This window comes from Panicum hallii, chromosome 1 (assembly GCF_002211085.1).
Source record: "Panicum hallii strain FIL2 chromosome 1, PHallii_v3.1, whole genome shotgun sequence".
Taxonomy (NCBI): domain Eukaryota; kingdom Viridiplantae; phylum Streptophyta; class Magnoliopsida; order Poales; family Poaceae; genus Panicum; species Panicum hallii.
In genome coordinates, this window is record NC_038042.1 from 29,949,345 (window position 1) to 29,975,660 (window position 26,316).

Below are 26,316 nucleotides of genomic sequence, written 5' to 3' on the forward strand. Positions count from 1 at the left end.
GGGGGATCCTCGCGAATGGACGGGACGCAACGTCATCACGACGCGGTGGACACGCCTCCATCACAACGGAGTGATGGGGCGTAGTGCCAGGGACGGAACGTGACTACCGTACCGTACTTATCATCGCGCGCTTGCCCCCGACCGACGGAGCATGACGCATGGAGAGATGAGACGGTCACCCCACGACGCAGGACTTGGACGGTAGTCATTGGAAGGCCCCGTCTAACAGAGTTGGCGGTCCCGACTGACAGAGGTGGTGACCCCGACCGGCGAAGCAAGGAACGCTCTCTCTTTCAACCACACTCTTTCTACCTTTGGTTCCCTATAATGGAGATCCCCTTGGGCTATAAAAGGGAGGGTTATCCGTTTAAGAAAGGGAGATCTCAATGTACGACATCATCCACTCGCAAGTTTGTAACTCGTCAAACTCTCACGAGCATTTGGGCTCAAGCAATATAACCGACTGACCCCCCAACTGGACATAGGGCATGATTACCTAAACCAGTATAAATCTTAAGTGATTACGTGTTAGGCCACCTCCAATCACAATGCGTGATACACGCTTCGAGTAGGTTTAATTGTCGGCTATTTCCGGAACCGACAATAAATTGGATAAATAAAAAAAAGAAAACAATATCTGCAGAAGCATCGGCTAGATAGCCCATCACGTAGCATTGGAAAAGATGAACGGAAAAAGTCGAAGTTCTTATGATGCAACACCCATTCTTATCTCTTATCATCTTTTCGAGAGTTGCTTCTCCTCCATAGCCTCCCGCTTTCTAAATTGATTAGCCATGGTGACCCATACCGCCACACAGAACTTCCATAACGGTGGATGGCGCCATCCAACACCACTTTCACGCAATGTAGCACATTCAGTGTGTTGACCCCACTATGCTCATGTGCTGCACATGTTGACTCCACGCACCATGTTGTTGGGTCTAGTGGCTAGAAGTGTACAATGGTACTGAGTGAGATATACTGGCATGACTTCAAAATTGACAAAATCTTCAAAACCATCACTAGTTAAGGGCGAGCTCCCTCAATCCCAAACCCACACACGCACACCCCCTGCTCCTTTATATCGCTCTAGGTCCATCTATTTCTTCCTTTCCGAGAGCTGAAGCGTGGATGAGCTTGGTAATACATGGTTCAGTGGTTGTAATATTTCAACAATTCTATCCCTATTTTGCAATAGGGTTTGCTGCATGCTTCAAGATGAGCTTTTATATGTTGTAGAAATATTTCATTGCAAAATCATATCCGGTTTGTTGCAATGTTGGAAACTTGGAACTGAAATTTTTGTGAGACCACATTTTTTATTGTCGCCCTTTTGATTTATTTTGCAATAACTTAGATGGTGCGTCTAGAAGTTTCAGGTATTTTTTTAGCTACCAATTTCATATGTTGCATCCCTCTAAGAGCAAAATTTGTTAGCTCGATCTGAAATCCGTATGAGATGTGAACTCATGCTTTATATCTATGTTTGTGTAAAGGCCATATATTCATATTCCAGACGGTGTATTACAATATTAGTTGCTTATCCTTAATGTTGCAAATCTTAATCCGTTTTCTCATGTTGTGTGTGGAGGTCGCATTCTTCAATAGGAAGCCTATCACTTGTCGCTTGGGCGTTAACACGCCTGAAGACAAAAAAATATCAATTCAATTAGGTCCCCAGGAGCTAAAACTGTCGTACAAATATGAGATATTATCACAAATTTTATAGAAACCGGCACAATATAGTAGCGCTTAGATCCGTCAATGCCATTGCACTTGGGGTGGCTTGGACGGGTTAAAGATGAATATTTCATTTTATTCTCTTGGTTAGGTTTGTTATGTACTCCCTCCATTCTAAATTACAATTCGTTTTGACTTTTCTAGATATATATATTTTTGCTACGCACCTAGATATACACTATATCTAGATACATAGCAAAAATTAAAATGAATTGTAATTTGAAACGGAAGAAGTATACTATAGTCACCTCATCGATATCCAATCAAAATCATTTTTAGCTTCTCAGACTCTTGGATGGCTTCAGCCCCCAGCCCCCAGGGCACTCTTCCCCCGGAGTTCCGAGTTCAGGAGTCGAGGAAGCCATACGGAGTTAGTGGAGGCTGAAAAGGAAAGAAAGTCGGTTCCTTCCAGCAGCCAATGCCGACCGGCTGGCGGGTTAAAATTCGGCCACCCTCTCAGTGTGTGTGTGTTCTCACGTCGCCTGTGGCCCATTGGGCTCTCAAAGCTTTTGGTACGATTTACACTAGTTTTTAAGGACCATTCCAGGAAAAGCAGCTAATGCAGATCTCTCATACTTGCAACTTACTCTTGCACCTTTTTCTCCCTATCTCCCACAGCACGACGCCGCCTCCTCTGCACACCATGCCATTTCTGACCCAGTAGTTCAGAAAATATCAGCTATCAGCTCTGCAGTTTGTTTTGCCGTACTTGTTCATAATTTTTCTTTTCCAAAAATACAATAATTTTTACCTCAGGAAACCAGCTTTTGTTGCCACTCACAATAAGATTTGTTTTTGCTACAACACTCAATTTCTATGCACACTTGGATGAAAAAAAAATCGGCTATGCGTCATCACACGCCTGGTAGTTCTGGAGACTCTGATCCAAAAATTAAACTAGCTTCACAACCATGCTCAACCAAAGAATCGATCCGCAAAGTTATAACCACTTGACGGAAACGCGTCCCTGCGGCTCCCGTGCTTTACATGTATCTTGTGATCTCTCATGGCTGTCGAGTACACTCCAGTCACCATCACCAGCAGCGTCGCATCCTTTTCTTGGCCAGCTCCAGGACTATTCCCTGAAGTACTAGAAAGATAGTCCTGACTTCGTAGTTGCCCATGTTGCAATGTTACTTCCACCGATTGTCCTGGAGAAATTATACCAACTGCTGGAGAAACCTGCGGTGAAAGTGTGCCTTTTCAGTTCTCATAGCATTAAGCTCATGGCATCGAACAAATATTAATTGGAAAAACAAATAAAAACACGGCCAGCTCAATTACCATTTCAGTAATAACATGCTAGATATATAATTGAAAACCTAGATATAATAAGACTTGCAGATTGACATTCAGTTACTTAATCTTTCCACATATTGGTTGAGCATAGCTAACTCTTTGACAAAAAACAAGTTACCATACTTTCTGTTGCGTCTACATAAACATGAGTCATCTGTGTATAGTGCATGTCCCAGGCTATATATACTAAACTATGTTCAATTGAAGTACCTTAGTATAGGATAATAACAACAATAATAAAGACACAGCAGTAACCTACCTTCAGCCAAGAAGGGAAACCTGAAAAAGGTGCGCCAGACGAGTTTGGTGTCTGACCAATGATCTCAAAACAAGCCAACTCTTCTGTACTTCTGTTTTGTAGTTTCACAACAGCAGGGTTTTGATCTTGCAGAATGATATCGTTAGTGCTAATATTTACTTCAGGGAAAGCCTCCAAGCCTTGAAGCAAGTATAGCACTTTCTTATTTGAAGTCATTATTTCCCCATATTTCTGCCTCATTGTTTGCTTGTCAACATGAGCAACATCTAAATTAAACACACATTTTACAGGTTTGTGATCACTGTCTGTTGCTTCCATGCATGAGTCGTACCTACAAAAATAGCAAATTAATTGACAGCATGTATATAACAGCACTATATACTGTGAGATAATCAACTTACATTGATATGGAACCAACCACAGGACATTCCAAAGAACACTCAATATCCGAACTAGCCCGGCTGTCTCGATATAGAATTCTATCGCACCAGGCTGGAATGCGCTTTTTCTCACTACTATCATACCCTGTAAGGAAAATAGAAGCGAAGAACCTCAAAAGAAGAGCCTCAGATCTAGGAATATTATCAACAAATTTGCAAGTAGGGACTCCCTACTTACAGATTATTGCAATGTATAGCTCATGCTAATGTAATTAATCCACTACAGTAACTATGATTTCAAAGAGATAGTTTTATATTATACCTGATAAGCCTGCTATGTGTTTGTCAAATTTGTAAGTAGGGGGGAACTTGAATTCTCCTTCACGTAACCCCTGGAAGACTCTCCCATATCTCATTTCTGCCCGTAGCTGATCATTCTCTCTCAGCCAGTCAAAGCATCTCCGGGAAACCAAGCCCATTGCCTCATCATAAGAAATATCAGAAAGCCGGTAATTGAAGTCACCAAGAAACACAATCATGTCTGTATCTGACAACTTGGGAAGTCTCGATCCCTGTCATCGCAACATGATACCCTGTTTACAATCACACAATATGGATCCAGCAAAGCAATTACTCTATCTACTAACAAAATAATGAAGATGACTAACAGCATACATTTTCTCCTCGAAGAGGCTGAGCAGCAGAACCAGAAACTGTGAAAACAAAGTGTATACAAGATAAAATATTAATTTCAATAAGAATTGCTGAATGTGATTAGCGAAGGGTTGCACAAAACCTTTACAAATTTGAAAGTCCATAAGCTAATGCAGAGAAGTTAATGAGAAGATTGAATAATACCTGATGTTGTCAACAAGACATTGGAAGGTGAAGAAAATGTTATTGATCTGAATACATGGTCGAAGTCTTCGTTCCGTCTGCTCACAGCCTCCATATGTGCAGCAAAATGACAATTTACAAAGCAAATGCTTCTATCATGTATTCTCATTCTCAATCCTACTGCTCCCTGAAATAATCAGATACATCAAATATCAAGTAAACTAACCCATTGATTGTGCAAGAAAACCTACTCTATGTTGTAACAAGGTGAATAAAAATGATTTTTTATTTGCGTTTCCGTTAAAACTATCATCCAAGGAATATGAACAGAAAGAGCTATAGTCACATGTTAATGCAGGGGAATTCTCAGTGTATCAAAAGTAGGCATGCTTTCCCTGAAAATGCACAAAGCACAAACCAGTAGACAAGATACAGAACACGATATACAGCATTGACCCTTTATTTTTTATAAATAGGGGCATTTCCAGTGGAAACTCAAATATAACCTTTGTTTGAAAAGGCTGGACCAAGGCATTTTCCACCTAGACTACTTTAAGGCATTGATCTATGTATGAAAGTGGGATAAATTGGAGATGGGGAACGATGAACTATGGTCATGGAACTCAAGGATGCATGATCATAACGTCAAATCATTTGTTTTAACATGCCCCATCTTCTCCACTAACATGGTACTGCTCTAAACACCTGGAAATACAATTGCCTAGCTACACATAGGCACTGGTGGAGTGTACCGCCTTGCCTAGCACCTAGCACTTTTTTTTGTAACTTACAGCTTCAAACATTGAACTGTTGGCTGAAGGATACATGTATACAACAACAACAACAACTTAGCCTTTTGTCCCAAGCAAGTTGGGGTAGACTAGAGATGAAACCCACAGAAAACAAGAATAAGAAACACAAAAAGGGTACAAGCCAAAGGAAGAGTTAGGGGTTAAACAAAAAACCCTCTCTAGGTCAATAAAGACCATGTGTAAGTCCTTCTTCTCCTCTCTATATCTCCCCATCAACTGTCGTACTAAGAAAATCGCCTCTATGGTCGACCTCCCAGGCATGAACCCAAACTGGTTTTGGGTCACGCTTGTCAATCTTCTTAGGCGATGCTCGATAACCCTCTCCCAAAGCTTCATCGTATGGCTCATCAGCTTAATCCCCCGGTAGTTAGTACAACTTTGAACATCTCCCTCGTTCTTGAAGATCGGTACTAATATACTTCTCCTCCATTCCTCCGGCATCTTGTTTGACTAGAAAATTAGGTTAAAAAGCTTAGTTAACCATACTACCGCCCTCTCGCCCAGGCATGGGGATGCCACACCTCAATGGGGATGCCATCAGGACCCATCGCTTTACCTCCCTTCATCCTCTTCAAAGCCTCCCCGATCTCTGCCTCCTGAATCCTCCTCACAAAACGTCTGTTGGTATCATCAGATGAGTCGTCCAACTCGAAGGTAGGACCCTCATTTTCCCCATTAAACAACTTGTCGAAGTATTCTCGCCATCTGTCCTTGATCTCCTCATCCTTCACCAGAAGTCGATCTGTCCCATCCTTGATGCATTTGATTTGGTTTATGTCCCTTGTCTTCCTCTCACGGGTCCTAACGATCCTATAAATGTCCTTCTCTCCTTCCTTCGTATCTAACCGTTGATAAAGGTCATCAAAAGTCTGACCTTTCGCTACACTTACAGCTCGTTTTGCAGACCTCTTCGCTAATCTATAGCCCTCGATGTTGGTTGCGCTCTCGTCGGGTGAAGGCGTTTGAAACACTCCTTCTTCTCCTTAATAGCCCTTTGCACCTCGTCATTCCATCACCAAGTCTCTTTCACTTCCTGCTTGCCTCCCCTACTCACACCAAACACTTCTGAGGCCACCTTCCGAACACATGTCGCCATCTTTAGCCACATATCATCTACATCTGTTCCTTCCCAAGGCCCCTCGCCTAGCATCCTCTCCTTAAACGTTTGTGCCTCTTCCCCTCTAAACTTCCACCACTTCGTTCTCGCAATCTTGGCACGTTTGTCCCGGTGGGCACGTACCCGAAAACGAAAAACCGCCACCACAAGCTTGTGTTGGGGGACAACACACTCCCCAGGTATCACCTTACAATCTAAGCATGCACGTCTATCCTCTCTCCTAGCAAGGATAAAGTCGATTTGGCTCGAGTATTGTCCACTATGAAAAGTCACTAGATGGGACTCCCTCTTTCTAAAGAGGGTATTCGCTAACAGCAGGTCGTAGGCCACCGCAAAATTCAAAACATCCTCCCCCCTCGTTCCTACTACCATACCCGAAACCCCCGTGTACTCGCTCATATCCTACTTTAGTCGCTCCCACATGACCATTGAGATCTCCTCCTATGAAGAGTTTCTCACTGATAGGCACGGTACTAACCATGCTATCAAAGTCTTCCCAAAACTGACTCTTGGAACTCTCACTAAGACCTACCTGAGGGGCATAGGCACTGATCACATTCAGAACCAAATCTCCAATGACCAACCGCACTAGGATAATCCGGTCGCCTTGCCTCCTAACATCTACAACTCCATCCTTAAGGCTCTTATCGATCAAGATGCCTACACCATTCCTACCCGAAGTTATCCCCGTGTACCAGAGCTTGAAGCCAGAACCCTCCACCTCCTTCGCCTTCTGACCCTTCCATTTAGTCTCCTGCACGCATAGAATATTTACACGCCTCCTAATTGCTACATCGACTAGTTCTCTTAACTTACCTGTTAGAGACCCTACGTTCCAACTACCTAGACGAATCCTAGTTGGCTCGGCTAGCTTCCTTACCCTTCGCACCCGTCGAGAGAAATGCGAAGACCCTTGCTCATTTTTCACTACACCCGGGCGCAGGTGTAGCGCGCCACAGAGGCTGCGACGACCCGACCCTTGCTCACTTATCATCGTACCCGGATCACGATACGACGCGCCCCTGAGGGGATGACGACCCGGCCCTTGCCCATTTAACACCACACCCGGGTTCCGATGTAGCGCGTCGCTAAGAGGGTTACACCCCCAACGGATTTCTTATGGGTTTCATTTCCATTTGAGTGGCTGATTTTTTACGCTGGTTCGCCAGACCTAACACAACCCTCCACATTTTCTCATCACGGGCTTGGGACCGGCAAAGGCAGTGTTGAAGGATACATGTATAAGAATAAAAAATGTATTGGGACACGAACATCATGTTATCCATCATACGATCAGATGATCCTCCCAAGTCTGATCCATTTATCCCTTGGAAACTTGTATGAGCGCACCGAATTATGCACCTCATGACCCCAACCCCGATAAATTACACTTGGTTGATTTATAAGCCTTTAAGTAAAATGATAACCATTGCTGTTACTAAAATTGTGATGCTAACTACATTCCACAAAGAGCAACAAAAAATATTTTCTTCCCCTCCACCAGAAAGGTTCCTTAACAAAATTCAGGCCTGCAGATCAGCAGCAGCTACAAATATCTTGAATTATTCAAACTTTGAAAAGTTACTTTAAGAAAACATTTGTCAAGAAACAAGTAAACAAAAAATGCCTGAAAATGGAATACATGAAAGAGGATTCATATTAACATGTTGTTTCTTAGACCTCAGATTTCAGCAACCAAGAAACGAATTAGATCCTATAGCATTAGCTGAGTCACTAAAAGTAACTTTTGCAGAAATGGTTACTTGAATGTATAAGCATATTTAATTGTTGGCATTACTTGTAACAATACTCCTAGGATATTTAATATCAACGATTTTTTTGGGGTGTTTTGAATTAATAATATAACATGAGCACCTTGTTGCCGATTGCTCGCCCTAATCCACATGCCACTGCCGCATTGTCAATATCTCCAATAAGCTGCTTAAGATTTATTCTGACCCTGAAGAAAGAAGAAATTGAACAGTTTCAGAGAAAAAAAAGATGACAGTTGGATACTCAGATAAAGGAAAAAAGGATTAGTCCTAAACAGATTACCATACAGCAATGATTAATCCAGCCATCTGCCTCGAACCAACACGCACAAAGGAGTGGCCCTTCAAAATCTGGCCAATTACATCCAACCACCACTCTCCATTTGGACTCCCCTCTAGCCCTACCTAAAGGCATTAGAAATGATACAAGGAACTTAGCATTACAAATAGTAAAATACGTTAGGCCATTTCTTTTGTTAAAAAAAATGTATGTTTATCAACATTCTGGAAAATGTTAACAAGGGATGAGTTTCTAAACAGGTAATAATCAAACTTCCTCTTTCCAATTGCTTTGTGTCACAGAGAATTTGGGAAACACTACTAGAGATGGCAACGGGCACGCGCCCGCTGGGTATTGCTTGCCCACACCCGTACCCGTCAGGATAAAATATGCCCGCTAAGAAACCCATACCCCCTGCCGGGTACAGATTATGTCCCAAACCCGTACCCGCATGGGTGGCGGGTACCCGCGGGCTGCCCGTGCCCGACAATCTGTTAAGTCCTCAACCACTCAAATGTATCAACCAATAGACACATACATAAAACTGAGGCAATTATACATGATAAACATCAACCATAAGACTGATAGAGTGTTTCACAAATCATAACACCATTGATCACATCAGACATCACAAGTTCACAGCTAGATTAATATCCGGTTACTGTCCACCATCCCTAGCATAGCACCACTAGTTCCCTACATTAGATATTAAAATTCCAAATCAACACATACAATATCCGACAACATAGGTGCACATCACCACTAGATGTGCAAACAGCTCCCAAAAGCACATCAGTTACAAGTTCATTACAAGTTCACCATTGAGTAATAACACGAGAACCAAAAGATTCATATCAATTGTTACTTGTACTTGACTTGTTCACTGCATGTTAGCAGCTAAAAGGTCGACGCAGTCGCCATCTAAATTCTTGAAATGAAAATATCAAAGTGCAGCTTTAATAGGCTTCGATTTGGACTGCGCACAGATGAGGTGCTTTGGATCTGAGGGCCCAAGGATGATAGCCACTCGGGATTGGGATGGAGGCGCAGGTAGTGGAAGCAAATCGGACGGAGGTGCAGCTGCCGCTGCCGGTGCTGCCAAGTCCCTTGTGCCGGCGTCCTTGCGCTTGACCTCCGGATCCACACGGTGCTCGTCGTCAGTCACAGCGGCGTCCCTTCGGGACGGCTCGATGGGTCAGTAGTCAGTACCAGTAGTCCTGGGCTGATGCACAGCTGCAAAGAACAGTTATGGACGAAGGAGGAGGATGAGAAGCATCACCGGTCGTTGTCGTTGGGGGCGCCGGAGGTCACTGCCATGACCGGAAGCTCGGAACGAGTGAGATGTGGGGAGGCAGCTGTGGCTTGTGTGCTCTCGTGAGTCGTAAGCCAGCTGCGGCGGCCGCCGCTACTGGTTGGAAAGCGTTGGACCGGAGGGAGCAAGGGGACTCTAGGGTTTCACTAGGATTTTATACTACTTCGTTGGGCTGGGCTGTGGTGTTAGTTATTGGGCCATAATAAAATGAGTATATGCGGGTTAAAAAATCCGTGGGTTTGCGGGTTCGGGTGCTACGATCCCATACCCGTACCCGCGTACCCGCTGGGTACAGATTATCACTCATTAAGAAACCCATGGGTATACATATTAGCCCGTACCCGTACCCGTACCCTAATGGAGTAAAAACCCACCGGGTTTCGGGTGTCGGGTACCCATTGCCATCTCTAAACACTACAGAAAATAGAAAAGCTAGACTAGTATATAGGATATATATTCAGATTATGTTTTATGACAGTTAGCATAAAAATCTTCAGATGATTAGCAGAAAATGATTATTTAATAAATAATAAAAACCTAAGTTTCTGAATATGACGTGTATACCGTTTCTTTGGCAGCAGACATTGCAAGAAAACCAGCACCCATGTCCACCTCCTGCAATCCAACTACGACCACCCCAACCTCTGGTGTTGGGAGTTTGAGCCAAGCTCTTAAAGATTCATAGGATGCCTTTTCTTGTCCAACATTCCAAGAACCTACTAATACTTTCATATACTCAAAATTTTTGTATGACACATCTTTTTCAATCAAATCTGAACGCAAAATGCTGTCAAGAGGCCCGGGGGATGACAAGTTCCATCCGCGGATTCCCCCATGACCAGCCAATGAAAAGATATATGAACCTCCAACAGCCATACTCAGAATTGGACTATTATGTGCAATCCATCCGCCTAACAAGTTGCCTTCAAGGTCCAACAGCTGGATGTTACCATCCATGTAACCCACCCATAATCTTGTTCCAAAGTTGCAAATACATTGAACAGATGATGAGTGATGCAGGAACTCTCGCAAACGATTACCACTGCCATCCCATTGGGCAAGAGAGCCATTCGCAGATCCTGTCCAGATCATCCCATCTGCCGACATTGTAAATGCTTCTATTCTTCGAGTGTCATCTCCAAAACCTGCTTTAACAGCAACTCTCCGGACTGCATCAGCTGCTCCCAACAAAGCATTTCGTGATCTCTGCAAGAAACCAACAGGACTACGAGCTTTCTCTTTCCTTGGAGAGGAGAATAAGGTTTGCTTTGTTTCATAGCTATATGGATCCTGAGAAGATAAGCTGTCAAAACGGGTATCAACTTGGCCGTCAATATTGAACACTTTTAGAAGCTCCTTAGTGCGAGAATCCCTGCACAGCAAAATACATAACAGTATTTTATAAATATAGAATAGCTGGGCTAATATCAACCAAATGCAACAAGATAAATGAACACATGAAGAGTACCAGAGTGCAAACGAGAGGTAACCAGCACTCCATACTTTTGATCTAGAATTGTCAGACAATAGAAGTTTTACATCTACGGCAGGCAAGGGACAGGCCCCTCCATCACTGACCATGTCCCTAAGGTCAATGGATGATCTTTCAACTAAAAAGGAGGTCTTACGCTTTTCTTCTCTCTGTGAAACGAGTGACTTCTCAATCGCTTCTCCATACCATACTTTGATTACTCCCCCTTCAGATCCAGACCACAAATCACCTATAAAACAAGCAATAAGAATCAGCATTGCATGAGTTCATATGGTTTTATCAAAGATATAAGTTTAACTGCTCGAAACACTACTCCCTCCATTGAATAATAGTAGCACAAGTACACTATGCACACAGACCAAGCAGCACGAGATTTATGTAATTAATGAAGTTAGACTATTTCCAAACCCCAAACTAAATTATATATTTGAAACAAACAACATCTGACACATCATCAAGAGCAGTAGCAAGGAAGATGCAAAAATTGGCAGCTCTACTCATGATTACCTGAATGGACACACTGTCATATAAAGGAGCATTGGAATGCAACCTGTTTGAGTCAAATGTGGGCTTTTTCTCTGCTCATCATGCCACTGGTATCCTGGATCAGAGCCAATTGACAATGCAGCAGCAAGGGCATGTCAGCCAGCCACGAATACTAACTGAGAGTTGAGACAGTTTTTCTCCACAGCAGGGACCACCACCCAAATTTCATTACTTGAAAAAGCAACGAAATTACAAAGTGAGAATTGAGACAGTGCCACTTCACATTGCGACAACTGCAATTGGGCTCAAACACCATAGAGCATGACCCATGTCAATCTCATACTCCATCTTTCTCACTGAGGACTGCATCGCAAACCTATACGAACAAGTTGTGCCAATCGCCAACTGGAACAGGACATAGAACAACCCTCTGGTTGATTAGGAAGCACAAGAGATGAAGTCAGAGGCTGACCAAAGAGGAGAGACATGGACTGGTGGTGCTAGTGGATGACAATAGCGATGCTAACTAACTATGAGGACAGAGATGGCGATCAACGCTGAGAAGTAGCAACGGAAGGGAGGGGATGGTTCCTGTCAGTCTGGCAGCAAGGGAGAAGAATAATTGAGAAGGAATGCATGAGAACTAGAAAAGAACTGAGGAAAGGATTATATTGAATGGTTTTCACAGGTCTCAAGAAAAATCTTTATCCCAAAATGTTAAACTGGAAAAAAAATGAATGGCATAACAGGGAGAACTTTTGGTGCCATTAAAGTAGACCAAGAATATTTGGTGGCATGGTGTTATAGTGAAGAACTTTGCGTCCTATAGTACAATGGTTCCTGAATTAAAAAATTATAAGACACCAACACTTCAACACATGGAGTGACTAGAAGTCCTTTTGTCTTAGTGCTTAAAATGTAAATTGTAGAAAGGTGGAAAGCAATTGGGAAACACCACACACCGTTGATTCGTTGAATGGGTGGGTGGGTTGGGGGGGGGGTTGAATTTCATATATATAGCCAACATGGCTTGGTGTACAATACACAACACGTACATGGCTATATACAACCCCTAATATAAATAACTGACTTTCAAATTACTCGTTATTGCTCTGATTCAATTCTGATAACAAGCAGCTAAATATATGTACAGAATGATAGAGACCACAACAATGAAGTGAACCAAGCTCAGCTGATTAGGGTCGAGATGTGGCAGTCCATCCCAACCACCCAGGTTCAAGTCTTCTTAAACTCGAATTTGAGTGCCTATTTCTTCTTCTTAATGAAAGACCACCTAGTTCCTCGTCCTCCAAGGTTGGATCTCATTTTATAGAGACCGCAACATGATCTAGATAGTTTGCAATGCTTGTTCAGACCACCTAGTTCCTCTTCCTCCAAGGTTGGATCTCATTTTATAGAGACCGCAACATGATCTAGATAGTTTGCAATGCTTGTTCACATTTAAGTTGATGAATTATACATTTCCGGTGATAGTTATTAGGCATTTGCTTACTCAAAGGTCAATGCGTCATTTGGTAAATCCAGCAACAGTGTAGTTAACACAACAATAAGCCATATTTCATCACCCCAGTAAAATAAAGAGGCAGCAAATGGTACTGCAAACAGGAAGGTAAACGTAACAGAATGCCTGCAACTGCTAAGAAGCACGACAAAATACTAGCCTGGAGAAAGTTCTAGGAATTGAGTAGCCAGAGGGGAAAAAATAGAGCTCCTTTGTCATGGTTGTAGCTCCACACCACCAGTGAGGAAGAGTTTATTTCCAGTACGTGGAACTATTTTCTCATGTGTACAATAGGTATAAGCTGAACCAATCATACTTGTACATTCTGTTTTTTTTACAGTAAGACAGACCCTCTGGTGAAGGAGAAACGATGCTCATCCTAAAGTTGCAAAGCCAACATTGTCCACGATTCTCCAACAATCACGATAACTAGAGCTATATCTGAGTGTTGCAAAACCGTACTGATCGCCAGAAAATGGAGTCAAGTGAAGAAGAATTACCGTAACGAGAGACGGTCAACGCGAAGACCGGCCCACGGTGCGCCACCCACGCGAGGCACTCCCCCGCGTCCGGCCCAGGATCCGCGGTCCACCCCATGATCCGCCCGTCCTCGTGGCCGCTCCACACCACGCCGCGACCGGGGTCCGCCTCGAGGCAGAGCGCCGGCGGCGTCCTTCGCGACTCCCGGAATGGCGCGGCCGCCTCGTCGCCCCAACGCTGCCGGGCCGGCGGCACGCGGAAGGCGTCCGCGAGGAACCACGCCCTGACCCCGGCCTCGCCCGCGGCCCACAGGCGGGCGCCGCCGCAGGGCGCATGGTCGCGGCAGCAGGCAAGCGCGCGGAGCGCCGCGCGGGCCTGCGACTCCCTGGGCGGGCGCGGGCGCAGCTCGAGCGGGGGCGGGCGGTCGGCGCGGACCGCGGAGCGCGCGGGCGGGCGGTGCGCGCGGGAGGCCGGGGCGGCGGCGAACTCCGGGAGGGAGCCCGCGTGGTGCGGCCCCGGGGGCGGGGGCCAGACGGCGGCGGCGGCGGAGCGGGGGGGCGCGGCGGGGTAGGCGGGGAGGGAGTAGCTGGGGTGGAGGAGATGCGTCGGCTGCGGCTGCGGCTGCGGCTGCGGGTGGTGCGACGGCGGTGGCGGGCGGCGGCGCGGGGACTCGGAGAAGGAATCGGAAGCCGAGGCGGAGGCTGGGGTGGAGGCGGGAGGGAGGGAAGCGGATCGGTGGGGCGCGGGGGTGGCAGCGGAACGGGGCGAGGTGGAGGGGATGGGGGCGGGGGCAGCGGGAGGGGGGGAGATGGAGGCGGAGAGGAAGAAGTCGTCGGGGAGGTCGTCCCATGACGAGGAGGCGGCGGCAGGGCACGGGGAAGCGAAGGGGTTCGTGGCGCCGCCGGGATCCACCATTGGGGAGATCGGAGGGAGAGGGACAAGGGCCGTAGCAAGCAAGGCAGTGCGGGCGGGTAGCAGCGGAGGAGAGGGAAGGTAGGCCGGCGTGAATGCGCGTGCGTCAAGGGGCATCCCGTCCGGTTCGGTCGTGCTGGAGCGTGGGTGGTTCCACTGGGTCGGCCGTTTACGGTTTGCACGTCCTGCGCTGGTCGGCGGTCACCGGCAGAAAGCCCATGCCGATCTCCTGCTCAGCTGCTCCTGCTGTGGTGGCAAAGATCACAAGGACATTCAAGTTTGACATGAAGAGGACGACGATCGGTCGGTAGCTGCAGATTTAGCCTCTGTTTCGGGAGTTGCCTAAGCCGCCACTGCCTAACCTTAAACGTGCCATGCAATGTTAGGCAGGTGTTTGCGTGGTGATGGCAAAGATCATGAGGACATTCAAGTTTGACATGAAGAGGACGACGATCGGTCGGTAGCTACAGATTTAGCCTCTGTTTCGGGAGTTGCCTAAGCCGCCACCGCCTAACCTTAAACGTGCCATGCAATGTTAGGCAGGTGTTTGGAGGGCATACTAACGTTAGCGCGTCACAGTTTTTTTAGGCACGCCGCAACCGTTCGCCACGCAAAATCACGCCACAGGTGCGGCGCTCGATTTAGCCGCCGCACCCAAAAATCACGCCACACCCTCTCGAGCTCCTTCCTCCCGTCCGCGCCGGCGCAGGTACCCCGCCGCCTCCTCCTCCCCGCCGCCCCCTCCTCCCCGGCCCGCCGCCGGGCCACCGCCCGCCGCGCCCCCCTCCCCACGGATCCACCGGCGGGATCCGCCCGGGATTCAAGTTTCTTAGTGATTCGGGGATGTGAATTGGCTATGTATGGTCGCAGGCTATTTTGTTTAAGTACTCAGGTAATATATGTTCTATTAGCCGTTATTGTGGATATTATTTGCACTTTACAAAGCTGACATTTGCACTTGTACTAGGCTCATCGAGTACTCAGTCCAAGGTGGATGGTGTCAATGGAGGCCGCTTCTTTTGCACTTTGTAGGCTGCTCCACTCTTTTGTTACCGAAGGTAGCTAGGTATTGAATGTAGCTAGGTACTTAAGTTATAAAGAACTTTTAAGTGTTCTGACATTCCTAGAGAGGTTCCGAGAGGTATTGGTACCTCCTGCCATCTAATGTCAATTAATGATGTGGAGGTGTCATGGATTTAAGGTGCTGAAGGTAAATTTGTAACATACAAGACATGGTCTGCATGATCATATCTTTTGTTAGCTTCAATCCTTCCAGTTGTTCAGGCACTCTACTATTTTACTGGTGCCTCAATCATTTTCTGCTCAATGAGTGCAAACTTCCTTAGCACTTTTGTTGGCACCATCGTTCGTCTGCTCATGGATTTAAGGTGTTGAATGTCTTGGTCTAGTATATGATTGATTAGATGGATAATATTTTTGTGCCTCAGTGCATGGCTATTTTGGCACCTTTTCAACAAAAAAGGAAAAATAAGCAAAAGGCTGCAAGTGCATACCCTAATTTGGTTTGCCGGGATTTGTGCTCTTACGTGCCAAATTGCCCACAAAATTGTTTGGCGCGATCGAAGTTAGGTAGTGAAACAAACAGCTACCACACATGTAATGATTTGCCTAACTTGAGTTGTGGTAGCAATCCAAACGGCTGCCACACTTTTTCCACGTACGCCTAAGGTTAGGCGTGGCAACGAACCAAACACAGGGCTAAGGCGAAGCAGCTTAGGCACGCCACATGTGTGGCAACCTACTAACCTTAGGCTGCGGCGTCTTAGGCGTTTCTCCAAACAGGCCCTTACACCCTTTGAAGTTGGGATGTTCGGTTTTGGAGGGCAGCTGTCATATTAAAAAATTATTATTTAAAAGTATTAAATAAAATGTAATTATAAAATTAGTTGCAGAATCTAGGCTAATTTGTAAGATGAATCTAATAAGATATATTAATTCATAATCAGTATATGGTTACTGTAGTATTACTATAGCAAATTATAGATTAATTATGCTCATTAAATTTATATCACGAATTAGCATCTATTTTGTGGCAGAACCAACCTGAATTATACCGGCTCAAGTACGCGAGTCCACTCCCGAGGGCTCCAACGTGCTTCAAACGGTATAATTCCTTGGCCTGTCGGGTAACGTCCCGATAAACCACCGATACACAGGATCAAATAAGGTTACCTCAGACGAAGGTGAGTCCAGAGATACAGTCACCATCATATTTTACATCATAGGGAAATACATTATAAGAGTTTTCAAGAGTAGTGCGAAGATCCAAATTTAGAGAAAATATTACAACTGTTAAAGTTATGGTTTTTGGCAGCGGAAAACATACGCGATGATTTACAACGCGTCGTCAAGACGGATGTCATGCTAAGCCCTGACACGATATCACTCGAGATCATCAGTGTTGGCCGGGGACGGATCCCATTCCACAGACCAACCATTTGGAAGAGCACAGGGCCAAGGCAGGGGAAGAGTAGGATTTTCAAAGACTATACCTGAAAAACATATAACTAGCAAGACTGAGTATACTAATACTCAGCAAGGCTTACCCGTTCATGGTATACATAGCTATGTAACTAGACTTATGAAGGCTTGTAAAGGTTCTGCGTTTAGTTTCAGCTGAAAAGCAATAAAGAGTAGATCCTTAATTTCAACTTTTAGCTTTCAGATTCTAGTTGATTATCCACTCTAGGTAAGCACTTATAACTAAGCAAGCATGGTATAATATTTAGCCAAACATCATCTTTGATAACCATATAATTGCTCTTATTACTCTATGTGGCAAAGGGATCAAGCAGTCTCAATCTTCGTGAGAAGCGGACGATTCTGAATCGAATTGAACCTTGCAAGGTAAACCTAACTCACACGCTTGGAACACCAAAGGGTCGTTCCGAAGCAACCGTTTGCCTTTCATTCCGACTCGTGGATCAGAGCCACCACAAGCGACTGCAGGACCATACGCACTTCCAAAGTGCAGGACGTACGTCTGTAGCGCGACTACAAAACTCGTACTCTTGGTTGCCCTTGCAACACGTATTCCCACACGTCGAACTTAAGTAACCAGAAGAAGCAAGACGAGTGGTGGGAGGTATGTCCACTCCTCGGGCTGATTGGCTACTAGGCTTGCCGCTTACCCAAAACTCACGGCATGTGGTTAGTATTTTCAAATGCTTAACCCCGATCGGCACACACCGCGACCTTATCAATTTCAACAATACAGACGGGGTATCACCTCAACCATGATACCTTACATTCCTTCCGTCCGTCATCCTTATAGTGATAACAGGAATGTAAACATTACAACTCCTATATCGCGCGAGTGACAGGAAATCACCCGACTTCTACCGGTCCTATTAGCAGAGCATCTATTCGATGTGAACTCAGGTGCAATACATTGGTTCCTAGGATTCATGCATCTAGGGTTTCATCTCAACTCTTAGACTTAATGCAAGCTATAATATAAGTATAAGAATGCATAATGTAGTAATTTGAAATACTGGGTTATGCACCGGGGCTTGCCTTTACTGGTGGGGCTGAAGTCAGCAAAGTTAAGATCTTCCGAACTTTGGTTCGGGGCTTCCGATAATCCCTTGGTGACGTTCATTTGGTCTTCAGGAACATCCTCTGCAGACCTCTGGGAGATCTTGTAGGTACCGTCTATGGAAGTAGTCGTATCTACATGCAATGCAACATTACATTTAAATTGTGCACATAAAACTATCTTACTTTACAATTAAAGTTGCAATCTAACACTCATTTAATATATTATTCACATAACAATCAAAAAGGTCAGAAGCTAAACTAGGATAGAACTTTAGGGGAACAACTAATTAGGATCGGCTACTTGTTGAAGATTACAACAGAGCCGTTTGGAACAACAGGGGTTTAGCCGATTGATGAGTACATCGGGTTCCTAGATGATCGATGAAAGCATCCATTACTTCAGCAGAGGGGTGATTCCTAAAGCAGTTGTGTCTTAACTGAGATGTGCTTAAGTGTTATTCTAGGTAACTAAGTGTGGTTGTATCGACTCGATTACGTCAGCACAACTATTGAGTGACGTATAGCCGATTGGAGTGTGGTTAAGGGTATGTGACCGATAGATATACAGCCAATCTCTCAGTCGATAAATTGGCTGATAGAAGTGTGTGGGCAAGGATGGGGAAAACTAAGGATTGATTGGCCATATTTGACCGATATGGGAAAACAACTAGAATCAGCTTGGATCGGCCGATAGCAAGAGTCCTCAGATTGTGTGTGCATCTCCGATACATCGACTATGTGCAGCCGATGTAGGACAGAACAAAAGAGTTGTATCGGCGGTAGCCGATATTAGAAAGATCACAACCGTATCAGCTAACCAACCGATGGTAGAAACATATCAAAAGAAATGCATCGGTTGACAGTTGTTACACATAACATCATAGGCTCAAAGGAAATGGATGCTTAGCTGCTGGACCAAAAGCTAATGCTGAAACGCAGCTGCAGAGATGTATAAGCTAAGCAACAGATGCACATGAACTAACAAGGATCTTTATACGAAGAGAATCTTAAGGAAACGGCAATCAAGACAAGGATAACGTCTTGACGGCAAGGATATGAGCACTTCGTGGGAAAGGATTAACTAGATATCGCACCTTTCTGCCTAAGACATATATCCTATGATTACCCCTTTAGCTACAACACATGCATACAACTCAAGGTACAAATAAAGCATTCATTTCTTAGTATTCAACCTAGATCACAATTCAAAGACTTTCACTCAAGATCATAACATAAAACTTGTAGATTTCAACCTAGGGTTTCAAACAAAACTGATTTTGTATTTTTATGAACTCCTTATGAAAATCTATAAAATGTAGAAGTTCATTGATTTGAAATAAAGAAAGTTCTGGAAATCTTACAGAAAACACCCTAGAACTTTCTAAATCAAAGCAATTAAGTCCCTGGTCGGGGAAAACAAAGAACGGGAAGATAACGACGATATTCCGGCAAAAGGGTCGCCGGCATTAAGAAGATTCAGTGAATCAGGGCAAACCTTGGGGTAGCCTTGGTTGTGAAGAAGAACGGATGGAAAGTGATTTCCCGCGATGAACAGGATTGATGATGAGAAGAGCTCGATGGTGACGAGATTTCATGGGTGACGAAGAAGCTTGCCGGGAATTTGTAGTGGGTGGAAGAATAGCCGGATTGGTCCGCTATGCTGACTCCTCCGCGAACCTCAGGGTTTTCCTGCTCACGGGTTGAGCTTTCTCTGCTCATGCACCCTTGGCTCTTGACCTGCTCGCGCGTGGCCTGTTGTCTTGCACGCGCTCACGCCTACGGAATCGAGCCGAGCCGGCCACCGGTAGAACACTCTCGCTCGCATCCGCGGACGCGTTAGTCCAAATCCGTCCGGACCTTCGCTTTTGCTTCGCCGCGCCACACTCGCCCTCTCTGCCTCCGTGAGGGCCATGGTCTGCTCGCACCTGGCCACCTCCAAATCCTCCACGAATAGTTCACAGTGCCGCCTGATCTCATCCACTGCTTTCTCCTCAACGGCCTTCGACGTCTTCCACACGCGGTCCCGCTGCTCCCGTGCGAATCCGTTCGCAGCTGCCGTACTGCAGCTCCTCCCACACCGCGCGTGTTCTCCCTGCACGCCGTTGCAACATCCGCCCGACGGCGTCCTGCACCCTTGACGCCTCGTCCAACAGTAGAACCTTCGCGTTCTTCGGTACCGTGCGCATTGGCATTTCGTCGAACACCTTAGATGCGTCCTCGATACGGCCACCGCATTCCCGCATCTCGCGCATGACCCCAAGAGTCGCCTAGACGCGGCCGCGCTGCTCCTCCGGGCTCACCATGCCCGGCCACCCCGCGCCGTTCCAGTGCTGCATGTACGCCCAGCTCTCAGCACCGCACCTGCACACGCTGCTGCTCCACTCCTGCAGCACCGGCCCTGCTCCAACGCCTCAGCTCCTGCGCATCCACTCTTCCTGTGCCGCCTGCCAGTCGCCCAGTGCTCGCGCGCCACCCGAGCTGCTCCTGCTCCGGCCACGAGCCGCCGCTGTGCGCCGCGCGCATCCAGCCGTGCCTGCAGCGCGCGCTCCGCCCACCTGCGTGCCGAGCCGCCTAGCGCCTCCCGAGCCGCGCGCCAGTCCACCTCCCGCGACGCCCGCGTCGCCTGCGCGCGTGCTCCCGCCGTCCGCGCCACGCGCCCGCGCGCTCCGCCCGAGCGTTCGCTCCTGGGCCCGCCAGCCCGCTCGCCCGAGCCACCGCGCCACGCCTGGGCCAGCCTCCGCCTGAGCCCGAGCCGCGCCGTCGCCCGCGCAGCGTCCGCCTGCGCTGGCGCCCGCTGCTCCGGCTCCCGCGCTGGCGCCCGCATCCGCCCGAGCGCCCGCGCTACGCCTGGGGCTGCGCGCTCTGCTCTGCCCGAGGAAGAAACCGAAGGAAGCAGGGAGGAAGAAAAGAAGGATTTGGATTGAGCTGCCGCCGGTGGGGAAAGAAAAAGAAGGGGGCGCCAGGGAGGAGAAATAGAGGAGAAGGAGGAATAGAATTCCTCCAAGGACTTATGCGCAATTTAGAAAAATTGCAGGGACCTTTTTGTAAAACATAACTTTCACATCAATCTAAAATCCTAATGAAGAAATGCCCAAAATAAAAGTTGGAGAGTTTTTCAAACCCTACAACATTGCTTTAGGGCCCAAGTTCAAAAACTCAACTTACATCTTTACACATTAAGTTTTGAAGAAAAGTTGGATTTGAATTACTTTTGTCCTAAACAACGTAACTTTATAAAATTCAGGACCTAAATGCAAGCATTTATGACACGTCATGATGACGGGAGAGACACGTCATAATGATTGGATAGACATGTCATGATGACTTGCACCTTTTACACTTTAGTCCTGAGTAATTTTAAAAGTTACTTTTGTAAATCAAATACTTGTACAAAAGGACTTATACTTTTATAAAATTACATAAACACCCTTATTTTCACCACTTTACCCAAAATTTTTACACACTTCAACACACACATTTCAAATGAAACTTTTGGATAAATATATATTTTTTACAAGGGACATAACTAAGAAAAACATGTTTGCGAAACCACCCTTCACTTATTTTGAAATTACCCCTTATCCAAATACATTTTGCAAAAACAACCCTAAGTTTTTCTGTAATTACAAAAATACCCTTTTTACTTGCACTTTAAATTTTCAAAAGATTCACACAAACACACACAAGCTTTACGCTAACAAACACATACTTCACACTAACAAATATATATCTAGCATTACAAGTACATGAACTGTCACATATTTGTATTTTGTAAACAGATTTTATTTAATACTCATAAATTATAAATCGTAAGATTCTTTTTGATATGATAGGATACTTTAATTCTCCAAAATCAAATGGCGTTTTGGATCCACGCTCGACAACACCCGAGACGTGTCTCGTCTCGTGGAAGAGGAGCTAAAGAAGAGAGTCGTTAGCTTAAAGGAGAAGTATAGGTAGCCAAACACTACTTCTAATGTACTGAATCAATTTGTTTTCGAAATTATATCATGTTATAGAAAATAGGAATAAATTAAATAACTCACCCATTAAGACCTCGTTGGTTTCGGCCAGGGTTGGCCGGGATCGGGGCCAACCCGCGTGATCACCCCGCCCTAGTTAGAATCCCGGCCCATGATTAAACTTGCGTTCGATTAAGCCCCATCTGGTTGATAACCCGGTCCACCCTGCGAATTCCCGTCACCCCGGCCCGGGATTTGACCTCCAAGTCCGAGGTCGTGGAATCAATTCCCCCGACCCCGTATCCGCGACACGACACGGAGGCGAGCGCAGGCGGCGCCGGTCGGCGATACAAGCTGCGACGGAGGCGGCAGGACTTGGACACGGGACGGCAACACAACACTCTCCCCTCTACCATCCATCACTTCTGTCGGCCTTCTCACCGGTAATGATGTCGTCCCCATTTTCGTTCTCCTCTGCTCTCACGTCCTAGGGTTCTTGATTTGGGTATCGATTCTTGATTAAACATCTCCGTGCTCTTCCTCACTGGCCGTATCGACGCGGTGCTCGTCCGCTTCCACATCCATCTAACCTTCGACACCGTGGCTACCCTGCACACTAAGCGGTGAAACCTCCGCTCTCAAGTGCCAACGGCAGGAGGTCCATCCATCCTGAGCCATACTGGTTGAGATTCTTTGATTGGTTACAGGCACATTTGGTTTATTGACGGAGCTTATATTATCTAGTATTGTCGTGGGTGCATATTTCTCTGCTATGCTTTGTTGCTATTCCACATTGTTTGCTCTGTTTAGACTAGGCTAATATTAGCATTAGTCCAGTAGTTATGGGACATTGCTAAGGTAAAAGATGCCTTGTTGGAACTATTCTTATCAGTTTACTTGTTTATCCTAGTTGGAATTCTTATACAGTACTGCTTGTGGTTTTTGCTGGATCATTAGCACATCATGTTTATGCTTTTTCTCATTACTGAATGCAATACCTACCATTGTGCATGCATCCTAGAGGGTCCAGATCAGTATTTGCAATACCGACCATAGCACATATGTTCTATTTCCTTTTCTTGAAGTTTGTCTATAGCAAGCTGGTGTTCACTTTTAATTTTATATCACTTCCTTTTAGTTCTGCAGTGAACATTATATGATAAGCACAAATCCTAGTGAAGGTTAAGACTGATTCTGCAACTCACTATCCTTGGTGAAAGTTCTTTGCTGTTTGGTTCTTGCTAATTTGGTCCTCCATGTTCTTACCAGTTACAGTTTTATTTCACCTAACTAGTGGCTTACGATACATTAGGCACAAATCCTTCGGATGGTGTCAGCTAACAGTACAGGCACAAATTGTTCACATGGTGTCAGCAGCCTGTGAGAAACAGTCAAACAGGAGCTAGAACTAGTCTTGGGCATTAATATGTGTTATGTATCTCACACAGGCTCTGCCATCAGTAGAACCATCAACAAGGAGTGGAGTGAACATTCGATGCTCTATGATGGCTTTCCTTTTTGGTTGACTTGATTTTCTCATAAAGTTTTTTTGAGCTCTACTGGCAATAAGCAGAGCCTACAAGAACTACTGTTATATTTCTTTTTACAAATTTAGTGGTGTGCCAAATCTTTTTCTTTATGAATTGACCACTGTCGGTGTTTCCTACCGCCGACTAGTGAATTTATATTTGCGCGTCTGGCCCGAATGGTGGGCAAGGAAGACACGGAAGTTTATACTGGTTCAGGCGGAATGTCCCTACGTCCAGTTCGAGCTGCTCGTGTTCTTGCACTGGTTTGTAGTAGGGGTTACAAACGGGCGAGAGAGGGAATGGGCTCCCAAGTATCTGGTGGCGAAGTGCTGTGTAGGTGAGTGAAAGTTGTTCTAAAGAAAATCCTCCCTCTTATGGGGGTCCTCCCCTTCCCTTTTATATGCCCAGGGGCACAGGGGTCGGATACATAAGAGAGAAAAAGGTCGCCAGGATCCCGCTTTTCCTCTTCCCTGCGCGTGGTCCCCACTGGCCCTGTAGATGATGATGGGGTGTCCCTGCGCCGCTCCCTGGTACGATGTGCGACGTGCGTCTCAGTAGGGTGGGTGGCACGGGCTCCCCGGCATGTTTGGTGGGCGACGTGCGCCCGACAAGACGGGCGGTGTGAGCCCCGGCGTGTTTTACGGCTTGACCTCTGGCGTGGTGGACGACCGGGGCTTGCGGATATGGCCTGTCCTCTCTAGGAGTCGTGTCGAGGCACGTCCTTACCTGCCCCGCGCTAGAGGTTTGACCCCCGACACGACCTGGCATTCTGTGAGATCCCGAGGGCCCCACGTCCCTTCGGCGAGTACGGTCGAATCCGCTCCCACAAGGGTCGGGGCGAGGTGGAGCCCATCCTCTGGTGGTCGGGCGAGGTGGTTCATGTCCTTCTTCTGGGCTTGGTATTGGGTCGTTGGTACCTTTCCTTCCGGTGGGCCGTCCGTGGCCATGCGACAGCCTTGATTAGGCTGAGCTGCACATTGCAGGAGTGCTAAACCGCAGTTAGCCTCTTGAGGAATATACTTTTGATGTGTCCGTGATATTCGCCCCCGACAGTAGCCCCCGAGCCCTTGCGTGTCTCACCTTGGGGCTTCGCTTCACCTGGGCGTCGAGTCCTGTGCCGGTCCGGACGCGTCCCCGATCTTGCATCTAGGCTGACGTCACTCGGGTGGGTCTTGCCCCTATCAAGTTCTTGTGGGTGTGCGCGAGCGCACCCAATGTGTGTAGCCCCCGAGCCTCTGGGTGAATCAGAGATTCGCGCAGAGGGTCCCGCTGATGTGCTTGCCTTCGTGCTTTGATCGACGTGACCGATGAGAGCTCCCTCTCTTCCTATCTCACGTGGGTGTGCGCTCTGGGTGCAGCCCCCGAGCCTCTGGGCGAATCAGAGATTCACGCGGAGGGTCAGTTATCGTGTCCGGAGGGTACGCTTCGGCGATGCCTTGGTTCAGGTGCCCTCTCGTCGGGTCTTGTCTCCGTTGTTTGCCGACAGTAGCCGGCGGTAGCCCTGGCGGTTGTCTAGTCGTCTGACGCGGGCTTTCCTGCTACGCCCATCCTTCACTCGCCTTGGGCCTTGTACAATGCTTGCCACTCGCTTCCATCGCAGCCTGCGTCTGCCCGCCCCGTCTTGTCTCGTGTTGTCCCGTCGGGCCCGCAGTCGTTGACGAGGACCGGGGCAGGTGGGCCTTTTAATGCTGGCTACTCGGTTTTGGCCCATGCAACCCCGCGGCGATGCCCTACCTCGGTGCGGCTATAAATAGCGGTGCTGGGCTTCTGGTTGTTTCACCAACACCAAACGGCAAAGCCTCCAACAATGCTTGGTAGAACTAGGCCTCCTTGAGCTCGGGTTCGGCTCGTTCGACCCGGACCCTAGTTCCTCATTGTTTGCTGTTAGTGGATTAACTGCGAGTGGAGGAGCATGAGGAAGGAGAACTCAAGCGTCCAATATCCTTGGATTTGCCTTCTTGGGGTGATTGCCTTGGTTAAGGTGCTAGTTCCTCGCGAGGGCGGAGGCGGATTCACCGCTCTTCGTAAAATCGTTCGGTAGGTGGTGACTCACCTGCAACTCCCTACTTCCTTTCCGTAGGGAGGCGGGGGCGAGCCTTGCCGCACTTGCCCTGATTTCACACGGGACTGCCGGCTTCGCTTGGTGCCGACGGCTTCGCCGAGCTTCCCTCTTTCTCATCCTCCCCGCTACCGTTGCTGGAGCCGCTTCGCGGTGGCTGAGGCGTATGTCAAGGCAGCATGAGGTGTACGTGTTGGCGGCCACGTACCACTCCTGCTTTCGAGACAGCTTCGCTATTAGGGGATGGACTGCGACATTGTCGTCCGTCCCATCTCAACTCTTGCTAAAGTAGACCTCGGGCAACATTCGGCGCCACCTTGCGTGGTGGCGCTTAAGTCATTTGTTCTTGTACATGGCCAATGGCCAGCTACCTCCTCTGTCCAAAATGTAGGTCGTTTTAACAAATCTGATTCATGACTTTCGTTATGCACCCGGAGCGCACCATGTAACCGTGTCCCTTGGTAATTTTGGAATAAAAGGAGGGCCCTTTAGCGCTTAATTTCGA

General features: G+C 46.9%; 1 protein-coding gene across 1 annotated transcript; it reads right to left on the minus strand.

The window, feature by feature from the left end:
• Positions 1 to 2,449: 2,449 nt before the first annotated feature.
• Positions 2,450 to 14,798, minus strand: LOC112888852 (type II inositol polyphosphate 5-phosphatase 15-like). Its single transcript, XM_025955218.1, has 11 exons — positions 13,809 to 14,798; positions 11,277 to 11,529; positions 10,373 to 11,180; positions 8,500 to 8,621; positions 8,320 to 8,404; positions 4,537 to 4,702; positions 4,354 to 4,391; positions 4,001 to 4,250; positions 3,700 to 3,823; positions 3,299 to 3,629; positions 2,450 to 2,922 (listed from the first exon to the last, which is right to left on the minus strand). Exons 1-11 carry the CDS (start codon positions 14,701 to 14,703, stop codon positions 2,656 to 2,658), a joined length of 3,339 nt encoding a protein of 1,112 aa, XP_025811003.1. The 5' UTR covers positions 14,704 to 14,798; the 3' UTR covers positions 2,450 to 2,655.
• Positions 14,799 to 26,316: the final 11,518 nt, after the last annotated feature.

Bases quoted from the DNA above. Each gene is read 5' to 3' on its own strand.
- LOC112888852 (XM_025955218.1), bottom strand. From the start codon at position 14,703: ATGGTGGATCCCGGCGGCGCCACGAACCCCTTCGCTTCCCCGTGCCCT. The intron at 11,181-11,276 runs GTACTCTTCATG...TTTGCTGTGCAG, and splicing joins TACCTCTCGTTTGCACTCTG to GGATTCTCGCACTAAGGAGC. The intron at 4,251-4,353 runs GTATGCTGTTAG...TTGCGATGACAG, and splicing joins AGCCTCTTCGAGGAGAAAAT to GGATCGAGACTTCCCAAGTT.